The sequence below is a fragment of the Oncorhynchus clarkii genome, chromosome 33 (genome assembly GCF_045791955.1).
Source record: "Oncorhynchus clarkii lewisi isolate Uvic-CL-2024 chromosome 33, UVic_Ocla_1.0, whole genome shotgun sequence".
Taxonomy (NCBI): domain Eukaryota; kingdom Metazoa; phylum Chordata; class Actinopteri; order Salmoniformes; family Salmonidae; genus Oncorhynchus; species Oncorhynchus clarkii.
In genome coordinates this window covers 29,456,920-29,477,226 of record NC_092179.1, presented here as the reverse complement: position 1 = coordinate 29,477,226, position 20,307 = coordinate 29,456,920, and the positions used below count along the sequence as shown (strand labels likewise).

Sequence of the window (20,307 nt, the reverse complement as noted above, 5' to 3'; positions counted from 1 at the left end):
TGTTATATTTACAGGTTATAGTTACAGTCATGTATCTCCATCATGTTATAGTTACAGTCATGTATCTCCATCATGTTATAGTTACAGTCATATATCTCCATCATGTTATATTTACAGGTTATAGTTACAGTCATGTATCTCCATCATGTTATATTTACAGTCATGTATCTCCATCATGTTATAGTTACAGTCATGTATCTCCATCATGTTGTAGTTACAGTCATATATCTCCATCATGTTATATTTACAGGTTATAGTTACAGTCATGTATCTCCATCATGTTATAGTTACAGACATGTATCTCCATCATGTTGTAGTTACAGTCATGTATCTCCATCATGTTATATTTACAGGTTATAGTTACAGTCATGTATCTCCATCATGTTATAGTTACAGTCATGTATCTCCATCATGTTATATTTACAGGTTGTAGTTACAGTCATGTATCTCCATCATGTTATATTTACAGGTTATAGTTACAGTCATGTATCTCCATCATGTTATATTTACAGGTTATATTTACAGTCATATATCTCCATCATGTTATAGTTACAGTCATGTATCTCCATCATGTTATATTTACAGTCATGTATCTCCATCATGTTTTAGTTACAGTCATGTATCTCCATGTTATATTTACAGTCATATATCTCCATCATGTTATAGTTACAGTCATGTATCTCCATCATGTTATAGTTACAGTCATATATCTCCATCATGTTATATTTACAGGTTATAGTTACAGTCATGTATCTCCATCATGTTATAGTTACAGTCATATATCTCCATCATGTTATAGTTACAGTCATGTATCTCTATCATGTTATAGTTACAGGTTATAGTTACAGTCATGTATCTCCATCATGTTATAGTTACAGTCATGTATCTCTATCATGTTGTAGTTACAGTCATGTATCTCCATCATGTTATAGTTACAGGTTATAGTTACAGTCATGTATCTCCATCATGTTATAGTTACAGTCATATATCTCCATCATGTTATAGTTACAGTCATGTATCTCCATCATGTTATAGTTACAGTCATATATCTCCATCATGTTATAGTTACAGTCATGTATTTCCATCATGTTATATTTACAGTCATATATCTCCATCATGTTATAGTTACAGTCATGTATCTCCATCATGTTATAGTTACAGTCATGTATCTCCATCATGTTATATTTACAGGTTATAGTTACAGTCATATATCTCCATCATGTTATAGTTACAGTCATGTATCTCCATCATGTTATAGTTACAGTCATGTATCTCCATCATGTTATATTTACAGTCATGTATCTCCATCATGTTATAGTTACAGTCATATTTCTCCATCATGTTATAGTTACAGGTTATAGTTACAGTCATGTATCTCCATCATGTTATAGTTACAGGTTATAGTTACAGTCATGTATCTCCATCATGTTATATTTACAGTCATGTATCTCCATCATGTTATAGTTACAGTCATGTATCTCCATCATGTTATAGTTACAGTCATGTATCTCCATCATGTTATAGTTACAGTCATATATCTCCATCATGTTATAGTTACAGTCATGTATCTCCATCATGTTATATTTACAGTCATGTATCTCCATCATGTTATAGTTACAGTCATATATCTCCATCATGTTATAGTTACAGTCATGTATCTCCATCATGTTATATTTACAGACATGTATCTCCATCATGTTGTAGTTACAGTCATGTATCTCCATCATGTTATATTTACAGGTTATAGTTACAGTCATGTATCTCCATCATGTTATAGTTACAGTCATGTATCTCCATCATGTTGTAGTTACAGTCATGCATCTCCATCATGTTGTAGTTACAGTCATGTATCTCCATCATGTTGTAGTTACAGTCATGTATCTCCATCATGTTATATTTACAGGTTATAGTTACAGTCATGTATCTCCATCATGTTATAGTTACAGACATGTATCTCCATCATGTTGTAGTTACAGTCATGTATCTCCATCATGTTATATTTACAGGTTATAGTTACAGTCATGTATCTCCATCATGTTATAGTTACAGTCATGTATCTCCATCATGTTATAGTTACAGTCATGTATCTCCATCATGTTATAGTTACAGTCATGTATCTCCATCATGTTATAGTTACAGTCATGTATCTCCATCATGTTATATTTACAGTCATGTATCTCCATCATGTTTTAGTTACAGTCATGTATCTCCATCATGTTATATTTACAGTCATATATCTCCATCATGTTATAGTTACAGTCATGTATCTCCATCATGTTATAGTTACAGTCATATATCTCCATCATGTTATATTTACAGGTTATAGTTACAGTCATGTATCTCCATCATGTTATAGTTACAGTCATATATCTCCATCATGTTATAGTTACAGTCATGTATCTCCATCATGTTATAGTTACAGTCATATATCTCCATCATGTTATATTTACAGGTTATAGTTACAGTCATGTATCTCCATCATGTTATAGTTACAGTCATATATCTCCATCATGTTATAGTTACAGTCATGTATCTCCATCATGTTATAGTTACAGTCATGTATCTCTATCATGTTATAGTTACAGGTTATAGTTACAGTCATGTATCTCCATCATGTTATAGTTACAGTCATATATCTCCATCATGTTATAGTTACAGTCATGTATTTCCATCATGTTATATTTACAGTCATATATCTCCATCATGTTATAGTTACAGTCATGTATCTCCATCATGTTATAGTTACAGTCATGTATCTCCATCATGTTATAGTTACAGTCATGTATCTCCATCATGTTATAGTTACAGTCATGTATCTCCATCATGTTATAGTTACAGTCATGTATCTCCATCATGTTATAGTTACAGTCATGTATCTCCATCATGTTATAGTTACAGTCATGTATCTCCATCATGTTATAGTTACAGTCATGTATCTCCATCTAATTTGACTGAAGGTGATGATGCTGTTGACCGTCATCTTGACTTAGCAGAGGCACCAAACACATATACACATGCATTAATTTACTGACTTTATGTGATGCCACTGAGGTGGTCGTTGTTAGCGACCGTAGTTACTGGAGAAGCTTGTGGTTGACTATTCAACAGACAAATGAGGATATGATGATGATGATGATGATGCCGTGCTGCTCACCTGTTCAGGTCTGAGTCCAGGCGGTACCCAGGCGTATTCCTCAAGGGCACAACCTGAGTCATCGTCTGACGTAGAGCTCCTCTGGAAGCCCAGTGTCAGTTTCCCCAGCTTCCCCCCCGTCCGCTGCTCCATATCCAGGCCCCGGACACCCCCCGTCCGCTGCTCCATATCCAGGCCCCGGACACCCCCCGTCCGCTGCTCCATATCCAGGCCCCGGACACCCCCCGTCCGCTGCTCCATATCCAGGCCCCGGACACCCCCCGTCCGCTGCTCCATATCCAGGCCCTGGACACCCCCCGTCCGCTGCTCCATATCCAGGCCCCGGACACCCACCGGCCGCTCCAGGTTCATCACACGCGGGCGCTGCCCGAGGGAGACAGAAAAGGAGACGAAGTGTTATCAAATGCCCCCAAATTCAACGTTTAGAATAATTCCTCATTCAGTCAGTGGTTTTTCAGACTTTATATATCGGGAGGGACATCTCTATATCAAACGTTGTTGTCTGTTTCTGCTTTCCTGAAAACACTGGTCTGCTCTCGTATAGAAACAGAGCGGCAGGTAGCCTAGATCCTAGTGGTTAGAGCATTGGGCCAGTAACTGAAAGGTTCCTGGACCGAGCTGGCAAGGTAAAAATCTGTCATTCTGCCCCTGAACAAGGCAGTTAACCCACTGTTCCCCGGTAGGCCGTCATTGTAAATAAGAATCTGTTCTTAACTGACTTGCCTAGCTAAAGAAACAACAGTATCTGAATGGCAGAATGTAGTTACAGTAGATGACAGGTTGTAGTGTGCCTATATCATGTACAGTGTGCCAATATAATCCTAGAGTTGAATCCCTACATGAAGTACCACTGTAACAGATACCTCCAACTCAGCATCGCTGCTGGAAGGCCTGGGTCTAACAGTGAGCTGGATGGATGCTCACAGCCCTCACTGTAGAGTTAAGACTGTGCAGTATATTAGACAGGTTAGTGGAGTACAGACTGACTGTTAAATGGATCTGGTCTTATAATCATGATTAAATCCCCTGACATCACATGACACTGAACTGTACATTGAGTCAGAGACCTTTTGTACAGGGCACATCCAAAGCTGTGCGTGTGTAAAAAATGTATTTAATACCTAGTGTGTGGCTTACAAGGACAGGACAGGGACAAGGACAGGACGCTTGTGGGACTGACACAGAGCGGTACATTCAGAGACCTGTTGTACTGGTCACAATCACAGTGAAACACTGCTGGTTCATAGGTTGAGGTTGTATTGGGCACAGGGGGCCGGTGTCCATGACGACACCACAGTACACACCGTAGGAGGACATGATATCTCCTCATATAACACGGCTTTGTGTCTGTGATTGTCTAAGGCACACACATCACTATTTCACAGAATCTCAGCCATTTTAGGTTCCTTTCAAAGCCTTTTAAAGGACCTGATAAGGAGGAGGTGTCGGGTTACATCAAGAGATGTTTATCACTTCAGTCTCTCTTCTCTCTTATCTCTGTGTTCACCTACTTCAGAGCCCTCCCTCTACCCGCGTCGCAAATGGCACCCTATTCCCTATATAGTGCACTACTTTTGACCAGAGCTCTAAGGGAGCTAGCTCTATGTGTCCTGGTCTAAAGTAGTGCACTAAATAGGGAATAGGGTGCCATTTGGGATGCACTAAATAGGGAATAGTGTGCCATTTGGGATGCACTAAATAGGGAATAGTGTGCCATTTGGGATGTACCACTCTGTCGCTGTCAGATAACCTGGTTTAAGTCTTGGAGGTGTTAAAAACCCCACTTGTGTTTTGTTTGAGCTCCTTTGACGTGCAAATGAAGACCAGAATAGCCTGAGAAGAGCACCCTTGTTTGGGGAGAAAGTTTGAATTTCACAGACGCCCTCTAAACTTAATGGAAGTTCACTCTTGAGTCACAAGGAGGGACCTTCTTCTGAAAGATTAGGTATGTCACAAGGACTGTCACAAGAGAGACCAAATGTCCCGAGAGTCTGAGTATGTAGGTCTAATACCTTTCTGTCTAATCATTTAAATAAAAAAGTTCAACAAAAACATGTCAGTAACCTGCTAGCTGTGGAAAATATATGTAAACTAATGTCAGCTAATGTATTCTGAGATATAATTTGAATGCCTTCACATGAGTTAATCACAGTCTAATGCCCATTCAAACAGAGATGGTAATTGTGACTCAGCCAGTCAACATCACTGTGGAGAAATGAATGGGGAAACGTTTGTTTGGATTTGAATACAGTTACAACAAGCCCTGCAGCTTCTAACCAACAAATACAAAAAGGCTCATAAAAGGCTGTGGAACTGGAACTGAGCTCATTTCACACACACAACACAACGTAGTGGCTCTGCCAGCTTTTTACCAAGTAGGACCACATGAAGACATCACTCATTACTTCTTCTAATCTAACAGAACCCCAGGTCTCTGTGGTATGAGTAGTACTCAGTGTTGACAGCACACATATATATATTTTTAATTTAACTAGGCAAGTCAGTTTAGAGCAAATTCTTATTTACAATGACAGCCTACCAGGGAACAGTGGGTTAACTGCCTTGTTGAGGGGCAGAACAACAGATTTGACCTTGTCACCTCAGGGATTTGATCCGGCAACCTTTTGGTTACTGGCCCAACACTCTAACCACTAGACTACCTGCCGCCCCGATATAACCTATAATTAAATAACTGTATGTTTTATATGGACTTCTATGGTTGCCAGATTCTATTGACTCTTTCCCGCACAATCAGAGCCAATATCCTGCTCAATCCACTAAAAAGTAGCCCAATTTTAGATACACTTTCTTGCTACAGTAGGTGCTCAATGCCTTTCCTTGCGTGAGGTAAAACACTTTCCCTAAGTGCCCTTGAGACATTATCCAACGGCCAAGCAACCGAGTCACGAGATGGACGGAGAGATAGAGAGCCATTTGCTAAAGGCGTGTCATTACAATAATTGTCTAGGTCATGTCCTCAAGAGAAAACTGTGATGGATTTCTGGGAATAGCCTGCTAGCGCAGTGTCTAGACGTGAAATATGTTGTCCTCAAAACAGTTAATTACAAGGGATAAAAATAACACACTTTGTGTAGCCCAGTTCTGACCACACCAAGAGAAGAGTTCCCTGTGAAAGAATCTAAGAAATTATCCTGTGAATGTATTGCTAACCCCCATCCTCTTTACCCCAACCTCTGCTTTTAGAAAGTCAAGTAAGGAAAGTCAGAGAAAATCCCCAGCAGATTCCTGAGCCAACATACACAGGTACTCACATTACACCTTGTCACCCGCTGGCAATAACACAATGTGTGTCTTTAACATAAACAAAAACAAAACGTCTAACTTACTACCCTGCTCTGCTCCTTTAAACCCAGAGAGAGCCGACCGGAGGGAAAGAGAAACATTTGTTTAAAAAAAAAAGGCATTTAAAAAGTCCCAACATCGGCACTATGTAAACACCCTCCAGGTGGAGGCCATGTTGTTCCTATACTGACACATACTAAAGGCCTCTGAGTGGCCCAGTGGTCTGAGGCACTGCATCTCAGTGCTAGAGGTGTCACTACAGACCCTGGTTCGATTCCAGCCTGTATCACAACCGGCTGTGATTGGGAGTCCCATAGGGCGGTGCACAATTTGGCCCAGCATTGTCTGGATTAGGGTTTGGCTGGAGGTCGGCCGTCATTGTAAATAATAATTTGTTCTTAACTGACTTGCCTAGTTAAATAAAGATAAAAATTAAACATGGCAATTTAAATGTAACAAGTAACCTAAGCAACAGTAGGTACAAGGACTATGAAATTGTTCTCCAAATATAAAGTATTGGTACTTACGAGAACAGAAAATATGAGTGTAAGATTCATTACACAGTCATCTCCATTTTAAGTTGGTTGTTTTGTTTTGCTTATTCTTTGGGGTTTTGAGTTCAATATTATGTTACGTAATGACTAGGCAAATCATATGTTATTTATCTAATGCAAATTATTACATTCGTTTAAAAATGAATGCCTATAACAGATTTCATATGGCAATTTCCTGGAATATCAAATACAGTGTACGGAGATGTTGTTGTTATTACTACCAAATACACATATACAGCTCTAGTGATTTACACTGAAGAATATGATGAATCCCTACATATAGGCAGAATAAAATAGAAACACAATCATGTTGTTGTTATTACTACCAAATAGCATATACAGCCCTAGTGATTTACACAGAAGAATATGATGAATCCCTACATATAGGCAGAATACAATAGAAACAACAATCAGAGCAGATAGTGAAGACAGTCAAGCAGACAAGAGTCACTGACTCCTACAGATGTAGGATCTTAATATAATCAGACATATGTAGGAGTTTCTCTTACCATAACCCTATAGAGAGGAGTATATCTAACCCTAACCCTATGTAGTATGTAGCTAGATCATTAGGGTTGGAGAGGGGACTCTAAAGGCAGAGGTCGTCCCTCACAGCCTGTCCTGATGAACTGATGAAGACTGTTATTCCAGGGCCAGATAGGTGTCAGGGCCAGATAGGTGTCAGGGCCAGATAGGGTGTCAGGGCCAGATAGGTGTTAGGGCCAGATGGGTGTCAGGGCCAGATAGCTGTCAGGGCCAGATAGGTGTTAGGGCCAGGGATAGGGGGGCACAGGGGGACTAACACGGTTTGACTGAGACCACCTGCACACACACATCCTGCCTCGCTGTTGATACATATACTGCCAGCTGACAACACTGACAGAGGGAGCGGGCAGGGAGGAGAGAGAGAGACACACACCGATATAGAGCCTAATCTGGGAGGAGGAGAGAGAGAGACACACACCGATATAGAGCCTCATCTGGGAGGAGGAGAGAGGGAGACACACACCGATATAGAGCCTCATCTGGGAAGAGAGAGACACACTGAAATAGAGCCTACTCTGGGAGGAGGAGAGAGAGAGACACACACCGATATAGAGCCTCATCTGGGAGGAGTAGCGAGTGACACACACCGATATAGAGCCTAATCTGGGAGGAGAGAGAGACACACACCGATATAGAGCCTCATCTGGGAGGAGGAGAGAGAGACACACACCGATATAGAGCCTAATCTGGGAGGAGAGAGAGACACACACAGATATAGAGCCTAATCTGGGAGGAGAGAGAGACACACACCGATATAGAGCCTCATCTGGGAGGAGGAGAGAGAGACACACACTGATATAGAGCCTAATCTGGGAGGAGGAGAGAGAGAGACACACACCGATATAGAGCCTCATCTGGGAGGAGGAGAGAGAGAGACACACACCGATATAGAGCCTAATCTGGGAGGAGGAGAGAGAGAGACACACACCGATATAGAGCCCCATCTGGGAGGAGGAGAGAGAGACACACACTGATATAGAGCCTCATCTGGGAGGAGGAAAGAGAGACACACTGATATAGAGCCTCATCTGGGAGGAGAGAGAGACACACACTGATATAGAGCCTAATCTGGGAGGAGGAGAGAGACACACACTGATATAGAGCCCCACTTGGGAGGAGAGAGAGAGACACACACTGATATAGAGCCTAATCTGGGAGGAGGAGAGAGACACACACTGATATAGAGCCTAATCTGGGAGGAGAGAGAGAGACACACACTGATATAGAGCCTCATCTGGGAGGAGGAGAGAGGGAGACACACCGATATAGAGCCTCATCTGGGAGGAGAGAGAGACACACACTGATATAGAGCCCCATCTGTCTCACCTCCCCTCTGTTGACGTCAAACAACCACTCACACGCATCACGTTCCACATACTTCTGAACTAAGCCTAACCATTCTGTCTGTCAACATATCGTTCATCCGTTCACAGCAGTTAGCTCCACCCATAACAAACCTGAATCTACCCAATAATTATAACTCTACATTCACAGAGCTTCCACTCCCTCTACATTGTAATGGTTTTAAATCAGTTTCCAAAAAGTATGAATTGCTCTCTGTTGCATCTGAAGGAGCCCAAGGCAGAACTCTTACCTCTATGAAAAGCATTGGTCCTCTCCTCTCTTCCCAAATCCCTCAGTCACAAGACGACTCTCCCAGCCTCCGCCACAGCGCTAGAGGTCCGGCTGCATGCCCACAACACTACTCCCACAGAGTCTAATCTATCCACAGGGTCCTCCAATTTCCTCCAACGTTGGTCTATCCAAGCTGTCTCAGTGTTAGACCAAGGATAATCAATTAGTCTAGTTCCAAAATGCAAAGGTTTGAATCACAAAGCACATATACACATGGAGGTGATGTCTCTGTCTCCAGTGTCTGAGTGAGTGTGTGTGTGAGCTGCACTCACCCTGCTCTGGCACTCAGGCCAGCCCCTCCCCCTCATCCCGCCCCCTCCACCCCCCCTCCTCCTCATCTCCCTCCTACTTATCCCCCTCCTTCCTCCCCCTCCCTCGTCCTCCGCCCACCCTCTCTCCAGCCCTCCCACTGCACTTCAAATACACTTCAAGAATCAACAGCCACAGCCAAGCTCCCCACCGTTCCCCTCAACCCTCTCCGCTGACCGTTCCCCTCACCCCCTCCTCCTTTCCCCTCACCCCTCACCCCTCTTCCCTCCCATCCCCTCACCTTCCTTCTCTCTAACATCCCTCTGACCAGATGACTGTCCACAACATTTCCACACACTGACCGACGTTCCAATCACTGCACAGCCGTACACGTTCTCATTCTCAAGTGGGCAACAACTTACAGACACAAACGCTCTGCCTCTTTTTTTTTTTTTTTTTATTTTACCTTTATTTAACCAGGCAAGTCAGTTAAGAACAAATTCTTATTTTCAATGACGGCCTAGGAACAGTGGGTTAACTGCCTGTTCAGGGGCAGAACGACAGATTTGTTCCTTGTCAGCTCGGGGGTTTGAACTTGCAACCTTCCAGTTACTAGTCCAACGCTCTAACCACTAGGCTACCCTGCCGCCTCTCTCTAACTCTCTCCCCCCCTTCTCTCTCTCTCTCTCTCTCTCTCTCTCTCTCTCTCTCTCTCTCGCTCTGCCTCTCTCTAACTCTCTCCCCCCCTTCTCCCTCTCCCTCTCCCTCTCCCTCTCCCTCTCCAAACCTCTGCTATCATCAAGTGGTTTCTCCTCACCAGAGAAGAGAACAGATCCAGGGTTATGTCAGAGGCTCTCTGTAGAGAAAACATCTGTGGTTCAATCTGTTCCACCGTTTGTCTGATTTACTAGTGTTCCAGCTTTAAACCTCAAGTCCACAGAACAATAACCATTATGTGAAACAATCAAATATGGTTTAATTATTGCTTCCAGCTAAATAAATAGATGACCTCAGAATTATTGCAGGAAGCAAGCTGAGTGTTTTGGAAGTGTCTTCAAATCAAATTGTATTGGTGTTTATGTGAGTGTAGCGAAATGCTTGTGTTTCTAGTTCCGACCTTGCAGTAATAACCAACAGGTAATCTAACAATTTCACGCAACTACCTTTTACACACAAGTGCAAAGGAATTAATAAGAATATGTACATCGGCCATGAGCGATGGCCGAACGGCATAGGCAAGATGCAGTAGATGGTGTAGAGTACAGTATATACATATATACATATGTGATGAGTAATGTAGGGTATGTAAACATTATATAAAGTCGCATTGTGTAAAGTGACTAGTGATACATTTATTAAATCCATTTATTTTTATTTTTAAAGTGGCTAGTGACACGTAAACAGTGATACAAACTGTAGCCATCTCCTACTGTAGCCATCTCCTATCTGCGTCACATCTTTGTATATTTGACCTTTATCTATATTTTATCTTCTATCTTCTATCTTTTATCAGCATATGAAATATTCCCATGACGTTTTCTGCAGAGGCTGAGATGGTGAGAGTCCTCATCTATTCCTATGGATGTCACCACATACAACCCCAAACTGAGCTCCCCTACTCCCAGCCTGAATGAGTGTCACTGAGGAGTCACCTCTCATCTCAAATGATCCCAGAACAGTTCACATCAGCAGTGAACTCCCAACAGGCAGCCTAGGGGTTAAGCACATTGGGCCAGTTACCGAAAGGTCGCTGGTTTGAATCCCCAATCAACTAGGAGAAAAATCAGTTGATGTGTGCTTGAGCAATTCACTTAATCTCAGTTGCTCTGGATACGAGCTTCTGCTAAATGATACACATGTATCACGCACATGTTCCAGAACCTCAACGCAATTCCATATAGGACAGAACGTTGTTTACTGGTCGGAGATCAACATTTTGAACGTCCATAAACAAGCGAGAGACGTTTCCTTGCTTTATTTGCACCAGGTCTTCACCATTGCTCATCATGAGGGGTTGATGGCTTCATTAAAGAGCTGAATGACAAATGTGTTTCCATCTTTGTGCCTGGGACAAAGGACCCTCCCTCAGGACGCCCTGCCACTGTCTATGGAGAATGGAGCAAAACAGTTTGTCACATGCCAAATTACCAGGTACACATGAGGAATAACTATGATTTAGGATTTGTGAGGGAGGGAGGGAGGGAGGGAGGGAGGGAGGGAGGGAGGGAGGGACGGAAAGAGAGAAAAGGAGAGAGATACAGAGACAGTGAGAGAGAGAGCAAAGAGCAATTCTGGCATACCTTTCAGAGAGAGGCGAACAGACTCTCCAGGTTTCCAGGGTCTTGGCACAGCAAACTAAAAGCCACTTTAACTTAGCTCAGAGAATACCATGCTTTGAGTGGAAGATATTTATCTGGATCAACATGTAAAACTCCTGGTGGAAACGTTAAAGTTTAGGCAGGTAAGAAAACAAATCCTAGTTTGACCAACATATCAAAATGGCCGAAGAGTCACTTTTCGGACCAAAACACCAACAAAAAAGCCCCAAAGCCACTTTTCCTCTCACAATATAGACAATGACAGGGTCACAAAATGCCTGAAGATTTAAAAAATACTCCCAGGAATAGAGGCTCTTTCTTTCAGACAATAGAGGAGATATTATCCATTCAGAAGTAGGCTGGGCTTGTGGCCAGAAGCCACCGTGGGGTCGTTCAGAGAAAGCCCTTCAGAAACAGAAGAGGCAGTTGACCTTGTCATCTGCTCTGCTTCCTGGGACAGGGTGTGTGTGCATGTTCACCATCCCAGCCTTTCCTGCTTCCTCCAGTCCAGAATAGCAGAACCGTCTGTCCCAATCCACACTGTGAAACAGTGAAGAACCAAATATACCTCAGTGCTTTCTTAGTCAAGAGGAGGAAGTAATGTAGCGAAACACCTAGGGTGTATTTCCTGCCAGTTTCCTTCCTTCCCATTGTAAACCCCATTGACCTTCCCCTGGGTGGCCATTGTGGGGATAATGGTGATATTTCAACGACGTGCCAGGCCATCGGACATGCTCTGAGTGAATGATGCCTTGGCTGGTATTCAGATGTCCGCAGCCTTTCGAGTCAATGTAACTAATGAAGGGTTTATGCAGTAACCTTTGGCACTGTCACACACACCACTGACACACACAAACACACACTCCCGCTGTCATCCAATCGACCCATCTGCCTATTGCCTCGCTCCATTCACAACCCAGTCTAACTTCTAACCTGTCAGGGCTATGATCAGTAAACCTGAGACCCAGTCAGATTCCAAACTAATATACCTACAGACCCAAAACAGAAAGCTGTGTCCCTCAACCCCCCTAGACTAAACAGAAAGCTGTGTCCCTCAACCCCCCTAGACTAAACAGAAAACTGTGTCTCTCAACTCCCCTAGACAAAACAGAACGCTGTGTCCCTCAACTCCCCTAGACTAAACAGAAAGCTGTGTCTCTCGACTCCCCTAGACTAAACAGAAAGCTGTGTCCCTCAACCCCCCTAGACAAAACAGAAAGCTGTGTCTCTCGACTCCCCTAGACTAAACAGAAAGCTGTGTCCCTCAACTCCCCTAGACTAAACAGAAAGCTGTGTCCCTCAACCCCCCTAGACTAAACAGAAAGCTGTGTCTCTCGACTCCCCTAGACTAAACAGAAAGCTGTGTCCCTCAACCCCCCTAGACTAAACAGAAAGCTGTGTCTCTCGACTCCCCTAGACTAAACAGAAATCTGTGTCCCTCAACTCCCCTAGACTAAACAGAAAGCTGTGTCCCTCAACCCCCCTAGACTAAACAGAAAGCTGTGTCCCTCAACTCCCCTAGACTAAACAGAAAGCTGTGTCCCTCAACCCCCCTAGACTAAACAGAAAGCTGTGTCTCTCGACTCCCCTAGACTAAACAGAAAGCTGTGTCCCTCAACTCCCCTAGACTAAACAGAAAGCTGTGTCCCTCAACCCCCCTAGACTAAACAGAAAGCTGTGTCCCTCAACTCCCCTAGACAAAACAGAAAGCTGTTTCTCTCGACCCCTAGACAAAACAGAAAGCTTTGGCCCTCAACTCCCCTAGACAAAACAGAAAGCTGTGTCTCTCGACCCCTAGACTAAACAGAAAGCTGAGTCTCTCGACCCCTAGACTAAACAGAAAGCTGTGTCTCTCGACCCCACTAGACTAAACAGAAAGCTGTGTTCCTCAACTCCCCTAGACTAAACAGAAAGCTGTGTTCCTCGACTCCCCTAGACTAAACAGAAAGCTGTGCTCCTCAACTCCCCTAGACAAAACAGCAAGCTGTGTCTCTCGACCCCCTTAGACAAAACAGAAAGCTGTGTCTCTCGACCCCCCTAGACAAAACAGAAAGCTGTGTTCCTCGACTCCCCTAGATTAAACAGAAAGCTGTGTTCCTCGACTCCCCTAGATTAAACAGAAAGCTGTGTTCCTCGACTCCCCTAGATTAAACAGAAAGCTGTGTCTCTCGACCCCCCTAGACAAAACAGCAAGCTGTGTTCCTCGACTCCCCTAGACTAAACAGAAAGCTGTGTCTCTCGACCCCTAGACAAAACAGAAAGCAGTGTCCATTGACTCCCCTAGATTAAACAGAAAGCTGTTTCTCTCGACTCCCCTAGACAAAACAGAAAGCTGTGTCTCTCGACCCCCCTAGACAAAACAGAAAGCTGTGTCTCTCGACCCCTAGACTAAACAGAAAGCTGTGTCTCTCGACCCCACTAGACTAAACAGAAAGCTGTGTTCCTCAACTCCCCTAGACTAAACAGAAAGCTGTGTTCCTCGACTCCCCTAGACTAAACAGAAAGATGTGTTCCTCAACTCCCCTAGACAAAACAGCAAGCTGTGTTCCTCGACTCCCCTAGACTAAACAGAAAGCTGTGTCTCTCGACTCCCCTAGACTAAACAGAAAGCTGTTTCTCTCGACTCCCCTAGACAAAACAGAAAGCTGTGTCCCTCGACCCCCCTAGACTAAACAGAAAGCTGTGTCCCTCGACCCCCTAAGACTAAACAGAAAGCTGTGTCCATTGACTCCCTTAGACAAAACAGAAAGCTGTGTCCATTGACTCCCCTAGACTAAACAGAAAGCTGTGTTCCTCAACTCCCCTAGACTAAACAGAAAGCTGTGTCTCTCGACTCCCCTAGACAAAACAGAAAGCTGTGTCTCTCGACTCCCCTAGACTAAACAGAAAGCTGTGTCTCTCGACTCCCCTAGACTAAACAGAAAGCTGTGTCTCTCGACCCCTAGACTAAACAGAAAGCTGTGTTCCTCAACTCCCCTAGACTAAACAGAAAGCTGTGTCCCTCGACTCCCCTAGACAAAACAGAAAGCTGTGTCTCTCGACTCCCCTAGACTAAACAGAAAGCTGTGTCTCTCGACCCCTAGACTAAACAGAAAGCTGTGTCCCTCGACTCCCCTAGACTAAACAGAAAGCTGTGTCTCTCGACCCCTAGACTAAACAGAAAGCTGTGTTCCTCAACTCCCCTAGACTAAACAGAAAGCTGTGTCCCTCGACTCCCCTAGACAAAACAGAAAGCTGTGTCCCTCGACTCCCCTAGACAAAACAGAAAGCTGTGTTCCTCGACTCCCCTAGACTAAACAGAAAGCTGTGCTCCTCAACTCCCCTAGACAAAACAGCAAGCTGTGTCTCTCGACTCCCCTAGACTAAACAGAAAGCTGTGTCCCTCAACCCCCCTAGACTAAACAGAAAGCTGTGTCCCTCAACCCCCCTAGACTAAACAGAAAGCTGTGTTCCTCAACTCCCCTAGACTAAACAGAAAGCTGTGTTCCTCAACTCCCCTAGACTAAACAGAAAGCTGTGTCTCTTAACTCCCCTAGACTAAACAGAAAGCTGTGTCCCTTGACTCCCTTGGACTAAACAGGTTTACAAGTCAAAGAGGTGTTATCCCAGATGTGTATTCTCCTGTATTCAACGAGGTGTCTATTTTCCTGTATTCAACGAGGTGTCTATTTTCCTGTGCCGCATAACATCATTCACATACTGTCGGTGTCTATCAGAGTTGTGTATTAGAGGAGGGATGATGTGTTAATGTGGTCATTGATGTGCTCAGATGGACGACCATGTTGTTAAGTGTTTGAATTAGCGCAGTAGAGATAGCCGGAGTTAGCTCCTAATGAGACGTTTAGCTACCAGTGTTCTGCACATCACACAGGTCAGATCACTACTAAGGATAGATAGGGGATAAAGTCCCATGGCTCATCAGTCAGAACACTGGCCGTGACCCCACTCTCAGAGGGTGTGTCAGGGGGAGTTGGGATATGCAAAAAACACATTTCTAATTAACACGTATTAATACACACTGGTACATGTGTAAAACAGGACAAATAAAATCACTTTTTATTGGTCACATACACATGTTTAGCAGACGCTATTGCAGGTGTAGCGGGTGTTCCTAGGGCTAACAGTACAGTAGTATCTAACAATTCACAACAATACACACACATCTAAAGTAAAAGAATGGAATTAAGAAATATATAAATATTAGGACGAGCAATGTCGGAGTGGCGTTGAGTAAAATACAGTAGAATAGAATACAGTATATACATATGAGATGAGGAAAGCAGTATGTAAACATTATTAAAGTGACCAGTGATTCCAAATCCAATCACCCACCTAATGATTCTTTTATCAGGGTGTATAACTATTCGTCAGAAGCCATTTCCTCATCTGATGTCTTAGGAGACAACATCATCCTATTAATACAAGAACCTTCGCACTTAAAATATAGATGATTATGTTCTGTAGTTCAGTTTGGTGAGATAAAATATAGATTATTATGTTCTGTAGTTCAGTTTGGTGAGATAAAATATAGATTATTATGTTCTGTAGTTCAGTTTGGTGAGATAAAATATAGATGATTATGTTCTGTAGTTCAGTTTGGTGAGATAAAATATAGATTATTATGTTCCGTAGTTCAGTTTGATGAGATAAAATGTAGATCATTATGTTCTGTAGTTCAGTTTGGTGAGATAAAATATAGATCATTATGTTCTGTAGTTCAGTTTGGTGAGATAAAATGTAGATTATTATGTTCTGTAGTTCAGTTTGATGAGATAAAATGGTCAATAGAACTATCAAACTAAAACTACAATCCTCCTCTATATAATCAACATGTCCTAGCATAACCCCTCTAGATTTCACCCCCTCTAGATTTCACCCCCTCTAGATTTCACAACTCTAGATTTCACCCCCTCTAGATTTCACAACTCTAGATTTCACCCCCTCTAGATTTCACCCCCTCTAGATTTCACCCCTCCAGATTACACCCCCTCTAGATTTTAATAAAACCCAATACAACTTAATAAAATGTAATACAACTTAACAAAACAAAATGCAACTTAAAAAAACCCCAGTACAACTTAATAAAACCCAATACAACTTAACTTAACCCAGTACAACTTCATAAATGAGTGTAGTCTGGCCCAGGAGTGGGAAGGTGAACGGAAAGGCTCTGGAGCAACGAACCGCCCTTGCTGTCTCTGCCTGGCCGGTTCCCCTCTTTCCACTGGGATTCTCTGCCTCTAAGTCATTGAGTCATTGGCTTACTGGGGCTCTCTCATACCGTCCCTGGGAGGGGTGCGTCACCTGAGTGGGTTGAGTCACTGATGTGATCATCCTGTCTGGGTTGGCGCCCCCCCTTGGGTTGTGCCGTGGCGGAGATCTTTGTGGGCTATACTCAGCCTTGTCTCAGGATGGTAAGTTGGTGGTTGAAGATATCCCTCTAGTGGTGTGGGGGCTGTGCTTTGGCAAAGTGGGCGGGGTTATATCCTTCCTGTTTGGCCCTGTCCGGGGGTGTCCTCGGATGGGGCCACAGTGTCTCCTGACCCCTCCTGTCTCAGCCTCCAGTATTTATGCTGCAGTAGTTTATGTGTCGGGGGGCTAGGGTCAGTTTGTTATATCTGGAGTACTTCTCCTGTCCTATTTGGTGTCCTGTGTGAATTTAAGTGTGCTCTCTCTAATTCTCTCTTGCTCTCTTTCTTTCTCTCTCTCGGAGGACCTGAGCCCTAGGACCATGCCTCAGGACTACCTGACATGATGACTCCTTGCTGTCCCCAGTCCACCTGGCCGTGCTGCTGCTCCAGTTTCAACTGTTCTGCCTTATTATTATTGGACCATGCTGGTCATTTATGAACATTTGAACATCTTGGCCATGTTCTGTTATAATCTCCACCCGGCACAGCCAGAAGAGGACTGGCCACCCCACATAGCCTGGTTCCTCTCTAGGTTTCTTCCTAGATTTTGGCCTTTCTAGGGAGTTTTCCCTAGCCACCGTGCTTCTACACCTGCATTGTTTGCTGTTTGGGGTTTTAGGCTGGGTTTCTGTACAGCACTTTGAGATATCAGCTGATGTACGAAGGGCTTTAGAAATACATTTGATTTGATTTGATAAATCCCAATACAACTTAACAAAACCCAAAACAACTTAATAAAACCCAGTACAACTTAATAAAACCCAGTACAACTTAACAAACCCCAGTACAACTTAACAAAACCCAGTACAACTTAACAAAACCCAATACAACTTAATAAAACCCAGTACAACTTAATAAAACACAATACAACTTAATAAAACCCAGTACAACTTAACAAAACCCAATACAACTTAACAAACCCCAGTACAACTTAACAAAACCCAGTACAACTTAACAAAACCCAGTACAACTTAATAAAACCCAGTACAACTTAATAAAACCCAGTACAACTTAACAAAACCCAATACAATTTAACAAACCCCAGTACAACTTAACAAACCCCAGTACAACTTAACAAAACCCAGTACAACTTAATAAAACCCAGTACAACTTAATAAAACACAATACAACTTAATAAAACACAATACAACTTAATAAAACCCAGTACAACTTAATAAAACCCAGTACAACTTAACAAAACCCAATACAACTTAACAAACCCCAGTACAACTTAACAAAACCCAGTACAACTTAATAAAACCCAGTACAACTTAATAAAACACAATACAACTTAATAAAACACAATACAACTTAATAAACCCCAGTACAACTTAATAAAACCCAGTACAACTTAATAAAACCCAATATAACTTAATAAAACCCAGTACAACTTAATAAAACCCAAAGCTCTGACTGTGATCTGCAGCGCCGGAGGCTTCGAGAGCTGAAAACCCTCCAAATTAAACTAGGTATGTGTCCCAAATGGCACCCCGTTCCCTATGGGCTCTGGTCAAAGTAGTGCACTATAGTGAATAGGGTGCCATTTGGAAACACAACCCAGGATAACTCCGCTAGCCTCTCCACACTGCCAATGGCAGAGTAGCAGTGACTAGATCAGATCTTCCATGCCGCTGCCCTTGTTATCCTGCTGGCTCTTAGGTAACCTCAGTTTAGAATTGTCTCACTGCTGGGTTGAGGCTGGCACAGACAGAGTAGCAGTGACTAAAACAGATCTTCCATGCCGCTGCCCTTGTTATCCTGCTGGCTCTTAGGTAACCTCATTTTAGAATTGTCTCACTGCTGGGTTGAGGCTGGCACAGACAGAGTAGCAGTGACTAGATGAGATCTTCCATGCCGCTGCCCTTGTTATCCTGCTGGCTCTTAGGTAACCTCATTTTAGAATTGTCTCACTGCTGGGTTGAGGCTGGCACAGACAGAGTAGCAGTGACTAGATGAGATCTTCCATGCCGCTGCACTTGTTATCCTGCTGGCTCTTAGGTAACCTCAGTTTAGAATTGTCTCACTGCTGGGTTGAGGCTGGCACAGACAGAGTAGCAGTGACTAGATGAGATCTTCCATGCCGCTGCCCTTGTTATCCTGCTGGCTCTTAGGTAACCTCAGTTTAGAATTGTCTCACTGCTGGGTTGAGGCTGGCACAGACAGAGTAGCAGTGACTAGATGAGATCTTCCATGCCGCTGCCCTTGTTATCCTGCTGGCTCTTAGGTAACCTCATTTTAGAATTGTCTCACTGCTGGGTTGAGGCTGGCACAGACAGAGTAGCAGTGACTAGATGAGATCTTCCATGCCGCTGCCCTTGTTATCCTGCTGGCTCTTAGGTAACCTCAGTTTAGAATTGTCTCACTGCTGGGTTGAGGCTGGCACAGACAGAGTAGCAGTGACTAAAACAGATCTTCCATGCCGCTGCCCTTGTTATCCTGCTGGCTCTTAGGTAACCTCAGTTTAGAATTGTCTCACTGCTGGGTTGAGGCTGGCACAGGCAGAGTTGAAACCCTTGGTCACGTAGCAGTCATTCCTGCTCATAATATTTGACCAAGGGATTAAGTCATGTCAGCTGGTTTGAAAGCAGAACACTGGGCAGGGCTGTGGACATTAAGGCTCGAACGGATGTTAACAACCTTGTTATAGGATTTATTTTATACAAATAAAATAATCACCACTTATTTTATTATGAAAATATTCCATTTATTTTCTCTACATAGATTCTTAAAGCAGGGCACTGGGCAGGACTGAAGACACCAAAACACATGAACATTGACATCAACAGACTTTGTTACAGGACTCATTGCTATAGGATTTATCTATGCTTCCTAGTAGAGGCACTTTGATTAAGAAAAAGAATGACACCTCTAAATGTAATGTATTTTATTTCTCTCTACAGGTTTTCCTTGAAGTCTTTGGAATTGTAAATATCTGTCAATCTTTCCTTGCTGCGCTACGTTGCCCTGCGTCATATCCCAGGATATGTTCGAGAATTATGCTGTGGTTAAGTGGGTTTTCTATAAATCCCTTGACTGCTTATGACTGGATTACATTATATTGAGGAATTATCCCACTTTAGAGTTTAAAGGTTCAACCAAATAGCACAGCGGGTTACTGCAGCTTTCCCATTCACTCA

The 20,307-nt window shown here is 43.1% G+C and overlaps 1 protein-coding gene across 2 annotated transcripts in view; it reads right to left on the bottom strand.

The window, feature by feature from the left end:
- The window catches only part of LOC139392613 (prickle-like protein 1), a 67,533-nt gene that overhangs the window by 28,886 nt on the left and 18,340 nt on the right, over positions 1–20,307 (bottom strand). Inside the window, exons 1-2 of one of the 2 annotated variants that reach the window (XM_071140706.1) lie at positions 9,152–9,377; positions 3,155–3,517 (exon numbers count right to left, since the gene is read on the bottom strand). In XM_071140706.1, coding sequence (XP_070996807.1) covers positions 3,155–3,517; positions 9,152–9,166 — 378 coding nt within the window. In that variant the 5' untranslated portion in view covers positions 9,167–9,377. Of the gene's footprint in view, positions 1–3,154; positions 3,518–9,151; positions 9,378–20,307 lie in introns of those variants that run through there. The other variant, XM_071140707.1, reaches the window with a different exon arrangement.